At 41.8% G+C, this 17,120-nt stretch overlaps 1 protein-coding gene across 1 annotated transcript in view; it reads right to left on the bottom strand.

Moving 5' to 3' along the window:
- The window catches only part of LOC137424699 (glutamine--fructose-6-phosphate aminotransferase [isomerizing] 2-like), a 99,290-nt gene that overhangs the window by 27,837 nt on the left and 54,333 nt on the right, over positions 1-17,120 (bottom strand). Inside the window, exons 13-15 of the mRNA XM_068112429.2 lie at positions 3,281-3,401; positions 350-507; positions 132-246 (exon numbers count right to left, since the gene is read on the bottom strand). Coding sequence (XP_067968530.1) covers positions 132-246; positions 350-507; positions 3,281-3,401 — 394 coding nt within the window. The remainder of the gene's footprint in view (positions 1-131; positions 247-349; positions 508-3,280; positions 3,402-17,120) is intronic.

The raw sequence follows: 17,120 nt of genomic DNA, 5'->3' as shown, positions 1-17,120 counted from the left end.
TGAGGTGCAAGGAGACTGTAGCAACTCAAGCACTTTTATCTTTTGAAAGACCATGAGGCCTATTCTCTTGTCTATCATCAGTTGATGAGGTCTTTCTTAATTGGTCTACATCTGTGAATAAAGAAACTCACCCGGCAGCTCTTCCAGTCCCTTAAAAATCTCCTTTCGTCGCTGCGTCATGGAGATCCGATCCTCACTCATGAAGAGTGCAAACATCACGAGAGCCACCACCTGGCTCGTATAAGCCTACGGATCAACAACGGCGCAAGTCAGGCATTCTTGCATCGTATTCTAAATATCACCGCAGAACAAGACCCATTTACTGGGGGCTATCGATAGAATATCATACCTTGGTACTGGCCACTCCGATCTCAGGGCCGGCATTGATGTGTATACCACATTCTGTGACACGTGAGATGGAGCTTCCCACTGTATTTGTGACACCAACTGTAAGAGCTCCGTTTTCCTTGCAGAAATGCAAGGCCATCAAGGTGTCTGCAGTTTCACCTACATACATACATACATACACTCATCATGAGAATGTCGATTTCAAATCTGTTTCAAAAACCACTCTTGTCATTTATCGACTCATATTGATGTGTCATTTGTCAATGTGCATCAATTAATTTGAAACAAATACTCAATATATCTTAAATCAACTTATTATTACCCCACGCATGCCAAGCGAACAGCAGGGTTAAGCAATTGGTTCGCTTCTGTCTGTCCGTCTGTCTGTCTGTGTCCATGTGTATATATATTTTCGCTTTCAAATATTTTTTTTCTCTGCAAATGCTTGTCCGATCGATGTGAAACTTTAAACATAAGAGGGACTCTCCATGGAGAATATTTTATTAATTCCAGCATCATCGGTCACATGGTCTTGCAACCTCATTGGATTATAAGGGCAAAATTGGACATCCTCTTCTCCCCGAAACTGCTGAAATAAAAAAAATTGAAACTTGGCATCCGTCATCAACTCCTCATGAGGAATATAGGGCGATATAACAATGATGTAAATGGTGAGGTGGTATTCCAGCCATAATTGTTGAATCAAAATCCATGTCCGAAAAATCTGAAACTTCATACATCTGATCTACGACACAATGTGAGTGACCACCTTTAGAGGCCATTTTTCCCCGCAGAGCAGGGGTTGGCCTTTTTAGGGCACCTTGGTCCTTTTTGAAGCAATGTTTTATGGCCGGATGCCCTCCTGCCACAAATCTTGTTGGTGGCCTCTTGCGACACAGGGAATTACCAGTGAGCTGGTACTCAATTTGCCAACCGCGGAGGGATGACAGGCTGAGTCAACCCACCTGGCGTTAATTCAGCGATCGACCGGGATTCGAACTCAAGATCCTAGGATCCCAAGCCGGCACCCTAACCGCTAAGCCAACACCAGGCTTTCTGCGACCCAATGTGAGTGAAAAGTGAAATTGATTATGCCATCGGTCATGTGGTCTGGCAGCTATATTGGATTGAAAAAAACAAAAAAACAAAAAAACAACTTTAGAGGCCATTTTTCCCCGCAAAGCGGGGGTTGGCCTTTTTCGGGCACCGTGGTTGTTGTTGTTTTTTGGTACCCTTTTTGAAGCAATGTTTTACGGCCGGATGCCCTTCCTGCCGCCAACCCTTTTTGTCGCCTTTTACGACAAGCAGGGAATTACCAGTGAACTGGTACTCAATTTGCTGACTTCGGAAGGATGACAGGCTGAGTCAACCCCCCTGGCGTTAATTCAGCGATCGACCGGGATTCGAACCCAGGATCCTTGGATCCTAAGCTGGCACCCTAGCCGCTAAGCCAACACCAGGCTTTGAAATTGGATTGAAAATAAAAACGTAAAAATGTTCTTCACGAGAACCACTCAACAGATCGATGTGAAACTTCATACATGTGATCAACTAGCCATGGGGAATATAGTTAGAATTTCTTTCATATTCATCTTCATTGATTCATATTAGCCTGAATGTGCACAAACATGGTCGTAAAATATCCTAATAATCAATCAATAATAATCAATATAAGTGAGGATAATGGCAATGTGTGTGACATAATAGGATGCATGGATGATACGGGTATATGGAGCATAATAGGGTGCATGGATGATGTGGGTATATGGAGCATAATAGGGTGCATGGATGATGCGGGATAAAGAGCATAATAGGGTGCATGGATGATGCGGGTATATGGAGCATAATAGGGTGCATGGGTGATGTGAGTATATGAAGCATAATAGGGTGCATGGATGATGCGGGTATATGGAGCATAATAGGGTGCATGGATGATACGGGTATATGGAACATAATAGGGTGCATGGATGATACGGGTATACGGGGCATAATAGGGTGCATGGATGATGCGGGTATATGGAGCATAATAGGGTGCATGGATGATGTGGGTATATGGAGCATGATAGGGTGCATGGGTGATGTGGGTATATGGAGCATAATAAGGTGCATGGATGATGTGGGTATATGGAGCATAATAGGGTGCATGGATGATACGGGTATACGGGGCATAATAGGGTGCATGGATGATGCGGGTATATGGAACATAATACGGTGAATGGATGATACGGGTATACGGGGCATAATAGGGTGCATGGATGATGTGGGTATATGGAGCATAATAGGGTGCATGGATGATGTGGGTATATGGAGCATAATAGGGTGCATGGATGATACGGATATGTGGAACATAATACGGTGAATGGATGATACGGGTATATGGAGCATAATGGTGGCATGCTCAGTTAACGATGGTATTTTTGTTCAAAATGAACATGCAAGGCGAGACTATGTGCTCCACCGAGTGCCGTTGTCGTTGAATAAGTTATGGGTTTGAAAGAAGAGGCAGGTAGGCCTGTTAACAGTGAGCACAACGTTACAGAGGGAATGCATCAGTTTCAGTCATCGCCTGCTTCAGCTAATATGGGCAATATTGTACAAATGGAAGAAAATTATATCCTTAGTCGTCACATTTTTGTAAGTCATTCCACATTTCCACAAATAATTGCAGCAGAAGATGAAACACTAAAATACAGCATAAAGAAAACCTTAAGAAGAGGTACATTAAAATATGCTCTCTGATTTTCCAACTCTTACTACAACCATTTTCTGCAGCATTTCACTTGTAATTACTTTGCTGTGCATTACTGGGGCTTCAAATGTTTGGGTTACTCCACAATATGTTGCAAAATCCTGCAGTATTAGGACATTTTAGTAGCTTTGTTATAATAAAAAAATATTTGTAGTCATTCATAAAAGGGAAATGAGGACGTACCAGACTGGCTGATGAAAAAGCAGACGTCATCACGGAAGACGGGAGTGTGGCGGTCTAAGAAGTCACTTGCAAGCTCCACCATCACAGGAAGTTCAGATAGCTCTTCCAGCACTTGTCTGGTCTGCTCTCCACAGCAACAGAATCATCAGGCATCAAATAATTATGACCTAACAGAAGTTTCTGCTTAAGAATAAAATTAAGCACTCATTTTTTGCAATTCTTTCATCACAATCACATCTTTTTAATGTTGCAGAGAAAACGAATTTTAAAGGGAATAAACCCGCAAAATGCCGGTGGAAGGGACATACATACATACGTACATACACCAGACAGACAGACAAACGCTATTCCAGCCAGCAGATGGCATTGCTCTATGGGCTCTGTTATTATTTACTTTTAACAATGTGTATGTTGGAACCCATCTGTGGATCGGTCCCATCGGCCGATGGGTCTGACCCATCTGTGGATGCACGAGAAATGACTATGCAGACCCATCGGCCGATGGGTCTGCGCCATCTGCGGATGTGTTGTTCACCTTGAAGGAATGTGTTGACAGAATGGTGCTCTTCAATCAGGTACACAGTCATTGGAATTACATGTGGTAGGAATTTAACAGAGATGATTTTTTAATGTTTTATTATCTATTTCTACCCATCTATTTATACATTTTGTCAATACATTTTGTAATTAACAGATACATGGCAGTTTTAGTAAAGCTTTACATAACATACTCAACATTCATACAAAACATTAGGTGTTCTTCTGATAATGGCGGAGGGGAATGGTGGCAGGGTAGAGAGTGGCAGGTGCTGATGAAGGTGATGGCGAGGGTCACGAGGTCACAAACCACATGTCACGGACTGCTTTATAAACATTTATGACATCAATTGCTTATTTTTAGGTTCAAATAAACATACTCATCCACCATTGATGCATACACATTCCTTCAAGGTGAACAACACATCCGCAGATGGCGCAGACCCATCGGCCGATGGGACCGATCCACAGATGGGTTCCAACATGTATAAAGCAAGTTGCCGAGGCAGGTGCCACCATGCTTCGGGGAACTTCTGAGCTGGCTATGTGATGTCCTGGCACTCTCTCGCACCCCACACCCAAATGGCGGTTCGAGCCCGGGGTGAATCAAAGGGTGAATCGAAATGCGGGTGAATCGAAGAGACCTGCAATGCGAGGGAGGAGAGTGGGGTCTGCGAAGTGTGGGCGTGAGGGGGGGGGGGGGAATCTGTGATGTGTGGTAGTGGGGTCTGGGAGGTGTGGGGGTGAGGGGGGGAATCTGTGATGTGTGGGAGTGGGGTCTGGGAGGTGTGGGGGTGAGGGGGGGAATCTGTGATGTGTGGGAGTGGGGTCTGGGAGGTGTGGGGGTGAGGGGGGGAATCTGTGATGTGTGGGAGTGGGGTCTGGGAGGTGTGGGGTTGAGGGGGGGAATCTGTGATGTGTGGGGGTGGGGTCTGGGAGGTGTGGGGTCTGGTAGAACAGGGTGATGGTCTGGGGAAGGCGGTTGAGGGTCTGAGAGGGGATGAATGGTCTGGGAGGGGTCAGAAGGTCTGGGAGGGGGTGGGGGTTTGGGTGAGGAGGGTCTGAGAAGGGGGTGTTCCCCCTCCCCAGGTAAGGAAATTTTGTAATCCAATATGAACCGATGATCGGTACTTACATTGTATGAAATGAACAAGGGTAACCAGGATCAGTACTTTAATTGTGTAAAATGAATGAAGGTACCAATACGAACCCAAGATCGGTGCTTTAATTATGTAAATTGAACTAAGGTACCAATATGAACCCAAGATCGGTACTTTCATTGTGTAAAATGAATGAAGATACTAATATGAACCCAAGATCGGTACTTTCATTGTGTAAAATTAACCAAGGGTATAAATTTGAAATGAGGATTGGTATTTTAATTGTGTAAGTTGAACTAAGGTACCAATATGAACCGAGGATTGGTACTTTCATTGTGTGGAATGAACTAAGGTACCAATTTGAATCAATGATCAGAACTTTTATTGTGTAAAATTAACTAAGGTACCAATTTGAACCCAAGATAGGTACTTTCATTGTGTGAAATAAACTAAGGCACCAAAATATGATCCGAGGATGTGCTGCGATATCTTTGCTGTTAAGAAATGTGATTTTTTTTTAATCCTTTTCAATCAAGAATATCAAATTCAATCAAAAATCGTCCTTTTTTATTTTTCCATTATGGTATGATCCAAGGTACCAATATGAACCCAAGATCGGTACTTTAATTGTGTTGTTTTTTGTGGTTTTTGTGTTTTAATTGTGCCACGAGTTTCCAGCTAGTACAAGATGTTCTAGATAGATGAACTGTCATGATTTTACACATTTCTCATGAACGAACTATTTATGTCACATACATAAAACTGAGCGGTGAAAACATGACCTCCGCCCAGTTTCGGTGGCCAAGGTAAACATACCATTATACTGTGAAGTAAAACTTCCTCCAACGCGGCTTCCAATTTACGGGCCGATTTAAATGCGTCAAAACCTCCCCAAAGCGAGGGTGTGTTTCGCATTTACGCGATCATGGCTGGTGTTTTCCCAAAGATTTAGATTATTCTTATTCCTTGTTACTGTACTGTACTTTACTTAACCCTTGTACACCCAAGGCAGGTGTTCTTAGGCTAAATACAAGGCTAACAAGCGTTACGCCTAGGTCCCCCGTCGGTGAAGTGATGCGAGTTGACAAAGTGGAAGACGCAAAGCGGCCATCTTGGATTTTGACGTGGCGACCCAATTTTCAATATCGTCCTCCCTTATGCGTAGATACACCCACACACCAGATTAGAAGTTAGTAGTTCGTTTATTTTTCAAGATATTTCGCTCACAAGGTTCAGACATATATATGGCGGCGGCCATCTTGAATTTTGACGTGGCGACCCAATTTTCAACAGCGTTCTTCCTTATGTGTAGATACACCCACACACCAGATTAGAAGTTAGTAGTTCGTTTATTTTTCAAGATATTTCGCTAACAAGGTTCAGACACATATATGGTGGCGGCCATCTTGGATTTTGACGTGGCTACCCAATTTTCAATAGCGTTCTTCCTTATGCCTAGGTACACCCACACACCAGATTATAAGTTGGTACTTCATTTATTTTTCAAGATATTCCGCTCACAAGGTTCAGACATACATGGCGTCAGACATACATGGCGGCGGCCATCTTTGATTTTGACGTGGGTTGCACCCACACACCAAATTAGAATTCGGTCCTTCGCTTAAGCACGCACGCATGTACGCACGCCCGCACGCACACACGTCCGCACGCACGCACGGGAAAACCATAGTCCCCCTTTCGCTCCGCGGTGTGACGGGGGACAAAAAGAACCCCCTTGTGTAGACAAGGGTTAATTCATATTTAATTTATACATACGATGATACGAGTCGCCACCTGCCATCATCGGCGATCGCAGTTCGATTTTATATTCTGGATTAATTGCGACACAAACGGCTGGCGTTTCCCCAAAAATTTTATTATTTTCCCTTTTTCCTTATTACCTTGCTATTTAATTTTACTAGTACTATTTAATTTATACACATGCGCGGCACGAGCTGCCACCCCTCACCATCTCCGAACCTGCCGCCATCAAGTGAGCTTACGTCGATCATTATGGCTCCCACCCAGATCATTATGATCATTATGGCTCCCATCGTCGATCATCATCACCCAAACCTCCAATAACCACCTCACAATAAGGTGAGTTATTTTGCAATAATACAGCACTATTATGATACTAACACTTATTTTAATGTATATTTAATAATGCTGCACCATTCCATACAAAGAAACATGTAAAAAAAGGCAAGAAAGGCTGTTTTAGGGTCAGTTTTTTGGGAGCCTGGAACATATCCCCAATTTCCCCATCCGCTTAATGATTCCTCCAACGCGAATTCCTCCAACACGAGGTTATCCCAGAACGTATCCCCCGCGTTGCAGGAAGTTTTACTGTATTGAGAAAAGTCTAACGTTTTTTTGACGTTACAATTTTCATCCACAAATGGCATGTTTCAATGGTAACAAGGCAGATCACAGACAGTAAAACAAACAAACAATGAGACAGAGTCGGTCATGATAGTCTAGTTACTGTAGGGGAGGTTCAGGGAAGTCCATCCATCAGTTGATTTGTTTCAGCAATTCGGGAGCACAGGCAATGCATATGGACTAACCAAACATCACTGCCATCCGACTGTGCACACCAATTAAAACAGGCATGATATGCACGGTTATGGTGATCGATAGCTCCACCAACAAATCATTGCACCATCTCTCAATGGAGACAATTGTTTAAAAAAGAAACTAAAGGATATTGAACAAATCCTTCTTCTTTTCTTCTCTTCCCTTTATATGGGATGAGGTCCAAAGGTACGAAACTTCGACCCTGCCTTGACCACGATACTACTCCACTCCCCATCTTCCCTCTCCCACTCCCCATCTTCCCCCTCCCCTCCCTCAGGCAACTTCCTCCACTCTTCAACCATCCCCACCTTATTGATATCCCTCTTCACCCAATCTTCCCATCTCAGCTGCAGCCCACCTCCTTTCCTCCTTTTTTTTTTTTTTTTTTTTTTTTTTTTTTTTTTTTTTTTTTTTTTTTTTTTTTTGTATACAATATCGAGGCTCGTGAAAGAGCGAACATTAATCACAGAGAAAGACAAACCGACACATAAAACATATAACATAGGGAGCGGTAGACAAGATGGGGAGAGAGGGGGAAGGACACAAACACAACATTTGAGAGCAGGGACCGAGAGACATGGAGACATCGAGAGATCTGAGAGAGGGCGAGGGCTTTGGGGGGGGGCGTGGGAAGGGGGCAGTGGGAGAGGTATAAAACATATGGACACTGCCAGGACTTCCAGGAAAGAAGTTGGAATTTCAAACAAGGTGGATCTGGGGTGAATTAGCGGGGGTAGAAAAGATCAAGGTTTTGGATGGGGGAAGATAAGAGATGGTGGTGAACAGCTGTTTTAAAGACCTGGAGGGAGGAGTGGGATTGAAGGGAGTGAGGGAGTTTGTTCCAGAGGCGGGAGAAAAGAGGAATGAAAGAGTGAAGGTGAGCGGAGAGCCGAGATTTCGGCAGTTTAACCATCAGAGGGTTGCTGGCAGATCTTGTGCGACCTGTAGGAATATTTGGGGGACAGAGCACAGAGAGAGCTGGGGGTGCAAGGCCGGAGAGGAGTCGGTAGAAGACAGAAAGACCACCTACCTGCCTGCGGTGAGTGAGTGAAAGGCCCTCAGAGATAGCTTCATCGCGGGAGATTCCAATAATTCTGAAAGCTTTGGTTTCAACAGCGTGAAGCCGAGCTAGGTGTGAGGCAGGAGCACCGGCCCATAGGGGAGAACAGTATTCCATTGAGCTGCGGATGAAAGCCTTGTATGTGGTGAGGAGCTCAGGTGTGCCGAGGAAGGACTTCGCACGACGGAGGATGCCCAGTCGGCGACTGGCTTTGGAGGCCAGCTTGGAAATGTGGTTTTCCCAAGAAAGATCATGGCAGATAGTGAGACCCAAAATCTTGAGCGACAGAACTTCTTGGAGAGGATTGTTGAGAAAGTAGATGGGAGGGTTGTCCAGTCGATCTTTTCGGAGAGACATAGTAAGAGTGTGAGATTTGTCAGGATTGAAAGACATGTTCCACTTGTTTGACCAGTCTGTGATTTTGTCCAGGTCTTCAGAGAGTGAGGAGGCAGCAGACTGCCGATCTGAGGGAAGAGGAATGGAGCGGCAGAGAGTGGAGTCATCAGCAAAGAGATAGAGAGGATTTTCGAGAGAGTCAGAGAGATCATTGATGAAGACCAGAAAAAGCACGGGGCCCAGAACACTGCCTTGGGGAACTCCAGCCTGAACAGGAAGAGGAGATGAGAGAAACCCATTCAGGGCCACACGTTGACGACGACTAGAGAGGAAGTCCGCCAGCCATGCGTGGAGATTTCCATGGATACCAAAAGAGGAGAGTTTGGTGAGCAGAGCGGGGTGCCAGACCGTGTCGAAGGCACGTGATATGTCGAGGGAGACAGCTCTAATTTCCTGTTTGGCATTGAGGACCTCCATCCATTGTTGAGACAGCAGAAGCAGCATGTCCAGAGTAGAGTGACCTGGTCTGAAACCAAATTGATGATCAGAGATCAAGCCATTGGAGAAGAGGAAAGATTTCATATCAGAAGCAATGATGGATTCCATGACTTTGCTGATAATTGGGAGAAGGCTGATTGGTCTGTAGTTGCTAGGATCTGTTTTTGCACCTTTTTTGTGCAAAGCGGTGATGTTGGCTGATTTCCAAGCAGATGGCAGTTGACCTTGAGCAAAAGAGAGGGTGAAGAGAACAGAGAGAGGGTGAGATAGAGCAGCAGAGCAGGATTTTAGGACCCGTGGGCTGATGCCGTCGGGTCCAGTTGCAGAATCAGAGTCGAGGGTTGACAGAAACTTTTCCACCTTGTCAGGAGGAAAGGACACGGAGTCCAGGAGCAGCAGGGTACGACTGGGTATGGTGGGTACAGAGAGGGATGGGTTTGGGACACAAGATTTAGAGGCAAACACAGAGTTGAGGCATTCAGCTTTTTCACGTGCGGAGTCAGCTGTGTAGCCGTTTGAGGTAAGGGAGGGGATGGAGGGGGAACAAACACCAGAAACGGATTTGACCAGACGCCACCAGGATTTGGAAGAGGGAGACAGATAAGAGAGTTCGGTCTTGAGAACGGAGAGATATTGTTTCCTGGCTCTCCTGAGGGTGGACACACACTTGTTTCGGGCTTTGTGAAAGGAAATGAGATTTCCTTCCGTTGGATTTGCTTTCCAGGAGACGAAGGCAAGTTGTTTCTGGGCAACAGCCTCACCACAAGATTCCGTGTACCATGGACGGGAGGAAGGGTATGACAACTGAAGACGAGATGGGATAAATCTGTGCATGAGAGAGAGCAATTTACTTTGGAAGAATTCCCAGGATGAGTTGATGTCAGAGGTGGTAGAGATGGGAGACCAGTCCAGATGATTGATGGCTGCTTGAAGACCGTGCCAGTTGGCCTGAGTGAAATGCCAGACTCGTCGACGCTGAGCAGGCTCCCTGAGGATGGTCAGAGAGATGTCCACTTTAACAAGGACATGATCAGATGTTCCGATCGGAGCAGAAGAAGAGCAGCAGACATTTTCAGGGAAGTTAGTCATAACCAAGTCCAGAAGAGAAGATGTTCCGTTGACTGAGATCCGGGTCGGGAAATTGACAGATTGTGTCAGTCCCAGTGAGTCGCAGAAGTCCTTTGCTGAGGAGCCATGGCTGGTGAGAGAGGTACCCTACTCCTACCTTGCTCCTAGAGAGGTACTCCTACCTTGCTCCCTGAACCTATCCACTCTCTTTTCCATTCTCTCTTCCCCCATCCACACCAAATGCCCAGCCCATCTCAGCCGGCATTTCACCAATCTCCCCGTCAAGTTCACCTGCACACCAATCTCCTCCCTCAATTCATCCATCCTCCTTCTATCCACCCTCTCCACTCCCGCAAACCTCCTGACCCAGTTGGTCTCGCAGACTTGCAGCCTCTGTTGTTGTCTCTCTGTAAGTGCCACCGTTTGGAGACTGCGGAGGTGTAGGTGCGCTGTCATTGTCACACAAGAACCAAAACTTTCCCTTTCAATTTCCTTGATATATTTGTCTGGCGTTACTCCCGCCGCCCTCCTCCACGCATTCGCACCATTCCTGAAAATAAACAAAACTTTGGACTTTGCTCTGTAAGTAGTGTATATATGTTGCTTCTGGGACACTCTCATTTTCCCATTGACTTACATGTTAATTTTTCCCCTCCCTCATTGCCCCTAAACACCTCTATTTCTCTCACCCTGTTCTTTACGAACCTTCTCACCTTTTGACATGTTATCCTTATTCATTAGTCCACTTAAACAATGGTCCTTCTGTGTGAACCTGTGATCCTTCTGACCTTATGGACCTTTTAACCTTTTACTCTTAATATCATCTGGTGAATCATCTTTGACCCACTCAAACAACGACCCTACAAATATTTGTTTATGCGTGGGAAATAATTTAATTCTCTTGCCACTCCCTTCACCATCTAATATATTAACAAAAAAGATGTTTGAGTTTGGTTCTTTATTAAGATATTTTAACTGAGCTAAGATAAAATGGTAAACCTCCCTCAATGTTCTTGTTTGAGTGCCTTCAGTGCCACACACTTTTTGGTAGGCTCTGCCCACTTTTTGTTAAGCCACGCCCACCTTTTTACTAAGCCCGCCCATTTTTTGTTAAGCCACGCCCACTTTTTTCTAGGCCCCGCCCACTTTTGTTAAGCTCCGCCCGTTTCTGCTAAGCCCCACCCACTTTGTTAAGTCCCACCCACTTTATAAACTCTTCAGCATTGTATCATTTCCAGGTAATACATTACATCATTTTCAGGGAATTTCCATCACATCATTTCCAGTTAAGACACGCCCAGGGAATTTCCACAGGAAATGACACACCCAGTCCTTATAAAAGGCACCTACCACACAGGCTTTTTCAAACACGCTTTCTGCTTCACTTGAGAATGGACTACTATGCCGAAATGGAATGGGATAACTTTGCTATTCCTTGGAGTCCTACTACCTGTGTAGAACTCAACCTTCAGATTGATGAACTGGACTCGAACCTCTTATCAATGGAGGTAAGTTTGTTTATTTATTTATTTAATTAATTAATTATTTATTTAATTTAATTTTTTTTTTTTTTTTTTTAGATGAGACTCGTGTAAGAGTTAACAAAGTTTATTTTAATATTCATAGAGCTTGATTTATACAAATAAAAATATTGTATTAAATTAATACATTGTTATTTTCTTTCACAGGAAATTGTATCTGAGATACGAAATGAAAATTCTGCTTTTAACACAACTTGGGATGAAGTTATTTTTTTGTTTGAAGACATTTTGAACAACCAAGACCCCCAGAACGAGTTCTACCTTGATGACCCAGCCAAAGAGTTATACCTTGGAGATCCACAAAATCCTGAAAAAGAGTTTTACCATGATGATACTTGTGAGTTATCAAAACAAAACCCACTGAACAAGTTCTACCTTGATGAGCCAGAATACAAGTCATACATTGGAGACCCACAAATTTCTGAAAATTGGGAAAGGGGAGTTCTCCCTGATGGTCCGCAGTTATACTATGTGAGACACATCATAGAAACCCTAAAAAATTGGGAAACGGGAATTCTCCCTGATGGTCCGCAGTTATACTATGTGAGACACATCATAGAAACCCTAAAAAATTGGGAAACGGGAATTCTCCCTGATGGTCCGCAGTTATACTATGTGAGACACATCATAGAAACCCTAAAAAATTGGGAAACGGGAATTCTCCCTGATGGTCCGCAGTTATACTATGTGAGACACATCATAGAAACCCTAAAAAATTGGGAAACGGGAATTCTCCCTGATGGTCCGCAGTTATACTATGTGAGACACATCATAGAAACCCTAAAAAATTGGGAAAGGGAAGTTTTCCCTGATGGTCCGCAGTTATACTATGTGAGACTTATCATGGAAACCCCCAATATTTCTGAAAATTGTGGTTCTACCTTGGGGACTTGGAAAGATGGTTATATTTTTGGAGACTCGGAATGGGGGTTTTGTTTTGATGACTCGGAATGTGATACCTATCTTGGAGGCTCAACAGGAATGTGGTTATACCTTGGGAACTTGGAAAGTTGGTTTTATTTTGGAGACTCTACCTGTGGGGTTCCTCTTGGAGACTCTTTGGATTCTAAAGCAATGAACAATGTTCTTTATTTAATGACGCTTGATTTAAGCAATATCAATAAAGTTCGAGGAAGAAAATGCTGGAAAATTCTTTCTTCCCATTTCTACTTCTTCAAACTTGAAAGCCTTGAAAGACAGAATTGGAGGAAGAGGAAAAAAAAAAAAGAAATACGTATTTAAAAAAAAGAAGAAAAGAAAGATTATGTTAGGGTTTGGGTGGGATTTTGAATGTGAGGGTTAGGGATGGGGTTGGGTTAGGGATGGGGTTGGGTTAGGGTTGGGATTTTGAATGTGAGGGTTAGGGTTGGGGTTGGGTTAGGGATGGGATTGGGTTAGGGTTGGGATTTTGAATGTGAGGGTTAGGGATGGGTTGGGTTAGGGATGGGGTTGGGTTAGGGTTGGGTTAGGGATGGGCTTGGGTTAGGGATGGGATTGGGTTAGGGATGGGGTTGGGTTAGGGATGGGGTTGGGTTAGGGATGGGGTTGGGTTAGGGATGGGGTTGGGTTAGGGATGGGTTGGGTTAGGGATGGGGTTGGGTTAGGGATGGGTTTGGGTTAGGGATGGGTTTGGGTTAGGGATGGGGTTGGGTTAGGGATGGGGTTGGGTTAGGGTTTGTATATTATTATGACTCACTCACACATACACACACACACAAAAGTTAAGCCCCAACTGAAAAGTTGTGGGATTCTGTGTTTGGGGTTCACAGATTTAAAAACGTATCCCCATTATACACACACAAAGGTTAAGCCCCAACTAAAAAGTTGTGGGATTCTGTGTTTGGGGTTCACAGATTTAAAAACGTATCCCCATTATACACACACAAAAGTTAAGCCCCAACTAAAAAGTTGTGGGATTCTGTGTTTGGGGTTCACAGATTTAAAAACGTATCCCCATTACATTTTATTTATTTATTTATTATTTTCAAGGGTATTATCTGCTTACTTGTGTTTTTTGTAATTCTTGCGAGTAAAATGAACCCAAGATTTCTTCTCCATTTAAATCATATAATTTGTAGGTCCAAGGGACTGTATCCATTACATCAATGATTTTAAATAATTCACGAGTCCATTTTTGTGTATAACCTTTCTCAAAATGACTTTTCCATTTGTATATTCTTACAATATCACCAACTTTAAACTTGGGCTTTCTCAAATTAATCTCCTTTTCATATTCTAATTTTGTAAATGTTTCCAATGGTTTTGATTTTGTTGATGAATGAACTGTATTATTGTAATGATCTACAATATCCTGAATTAAATACACCCATTTTTGAGAACCGAGTTGTGTGAATTTTTTATATAATTTCTCTTTTAAAGTACGATTAAAACGCTCAATAACAACTGCCTTTCCTTCATTAAAGGTGCTGTATAATTTAATACCCTTCCCCTTAAGAAATTTCATGAATATTTTGTTATAGAACTCTGTTCCCTCATCAGTCCATAACTTCTTTGGTTTCCTTTTATCCCGATCAAATATTAGCTTAAAGGCTAACATTAAAGTATCACCCCTTTTATTTTTTAAAGGGACAACCCAGGCAAATCTACTCCTCAAATCAATAACGGTTAAAGCATACCTGTATCCCCTGTCATTATTCAATTCAATTAAATCAGCGGACCATATGTGGTCGGTGTATTTAGAATAAACCTTCCTTCTTTTAAACTTTGTGATTATAGGTTCGTGTAATTCTTCAGCCAAAAGCTCCTCAGTCTTGATAACATCATTAGAGCCTAATAGTTTTTTGAGGAATAACCAAGACCAAGTTTCAATTTAGCGTTTATCAAATTTCTCACAATAAACCTATCAACTTTCTCTCTCAACGTTGGATTTTGTATCAAAGACAAATTATACAACATTTCGCTGTCGGCTTTATGTTTTTCAGTCAACGTAGTGGTTTTCCCATAAGCAATATCATGCTTCATACACACTTCGTCAACCCTATTTGTAGGTTTAGACCAAGGTTTAGGATTGTCAGCCTCATCTAATCTTTTATCCAGGTTTGTTCCTGGACCACAGAAAGAATACCCTGGAAGGTGTAATTCCCCTGGAATTCCAGTTGTTGTAAATTTACTTCCTGACAGAAACTTTTGTATATCTCCTCCTCTTTTAGGTGAGATGAATTGGCACTTTTTAGAGCCACACACTTGATATATTCCTTTTTGATAAACTCTATTATTTTTAGCTTTAACATAAGAGATATTTTTAGATTTAGTTTTCTTTTTACATTTGAGACAATAACTCATATTTATTTATCAGAAGAATTCCGACAGAGTATCAAAACCTTTTTGGTTTTTAACATATACATTTCTATCTTAATTTTTAAAACATAAAGAATCCTAAGGAATGCCTTCACTCTCTCCTCCATTTATTTACAAATAAAAACTAACTAAAGTCAATGACACCAACATCATCAATCACATAATCTTTTCCTTCTTCTTCTTCTTCTTCTTCACCACTTTCTCGTTTAAATCTCCTCCCTGAAATTGAAGACATTGACGTTGTTATTTTTGAAACCATTATCTTCATAAGAGTTGTTAATTCTTTAATTTCCTCTTCGGTGCGTTGAGATTGATTTATTTGCTGTAATACACTCAATCTTTTACGAATCTCACTGATTTCCATCTTTTTATATTTTTCCTCCCTCTCTCTTTGCTCCCTTTCCTCCCTCTCCTCCTTCTCCTTTTTTTCCCTCTCCTCCTTCTTCTTTTTCTCTCTTTCCTCCTTCTCCCTTTTCTCTCCTTCCTCCTTCTCCTTTTTCTCCCTCTCCTCCTTTTTCTCCCTCTCCTCCTTCTCCTCCCTCTCCCTTTCCTTCTTCTCCTTTTTCTTTCTTTCCTCCTTCTCTTCTTCAACTCCTTCCTCATCCCTTGCTACCCTTGAGTTTGAACCCCAAAGAATATTATACATATACTCATCTGGATTTTGAGATATTCTTGTATCTATAATTATTTTTCTCATAATAGGATACCAATAAGATTTGTTGACGATTTCTAAAAGAGTTTTATATTTCATAACTTTGAGAAGTTCATTTTTATTTAATATTTTAAACAAGTCTCTATTTGTGGGTTTAACAATATCAGTATAAGGCCAGTTTTTAATGACAAAATTCCCATGTATATGCTCCAAATCATAAGGTATGTAATACCGAGCACCCTTTTCTTGTAGGTATCCTTGAATACAAAAATTATAATTCTCTTGTAGTCTTCTTCCTGCCATTTATGTATCAGAAATATATGTGAGATTAATATTATGACAGGTAATACCACCCCATCTTCCCACTACCAAATTGGTTTGTATTCCTTGGCTTTCTATCCTTATCTCATGACCTTCCTTCTTTGTCATGCTAACCATCGCTATACTATCATATATTTTTCTTTTCTTAAAACCATGTATTTGTTGTTTATTAATTGTACTTCCACATAAATCCTTATCTTCACCAAGTGGATAATATTCTTCTTTATGAGACTGATTAAAATCATGTAGGTCTTCTATGTTTATTGAAAAAGACCAATTATACCCTAAATCAGGCATATCATACCCCCATTTATTAATTCGCATATTAACTATATGTCCTTCTTTATAAAATTCAATTGTAAGCAGGTAGTTAAATTCAATGAGGAAAGGTGTATGGTTAGTATAACCAGGTGTTGTGGTTGTAAATTTTACTTGTTTAACAAAACGTGCTGTTTTCTTTAAAAATATACATTGTGATAAATCACTTAATCTAATTAAGTCATTCGCATCTGTAGGGTTTGGATAATTGATTAATTTATAAGTATTCTTCATATTAATATTTTTACTTACACTATATTTTTGTCGTTCAGCCTGTGCCTTTGTATAATAATTTGATAAATCAATATCCTGAGAGGATTTTCCAAAGATAGAACCATCTTTTCCAACATAAGTCATTTATATTAGATTAAAAATGATATCATAAAAATTTTCATTATTGTTGAGTTGAAATAATACATATAAACATAATTGACCATAACATTTAGAATTAATTTCTTGAACTTGAAATGTTTGATAAACACCATTCTGTAAGAATTGTATTACTTCAACA

Source organism: Myxine glutinosa, chromosome 4, assembly GCF_964187855.1.
Source record: "Myxine glutinosa chromosome 4, kmMyxGlut1.1, whole genome shotgun sequence".
Taxonomy (NCBI): Eukaryota; Metazoa; Chordata; class Myxini; order Myxiniformes; family Myxinidae; genus Myxine; species Myxine glutinosa.
Note: the sequence above shows the minus strand (reverse complement) of the source record. Positions and strands in the feature narration are given on the sequence as shown.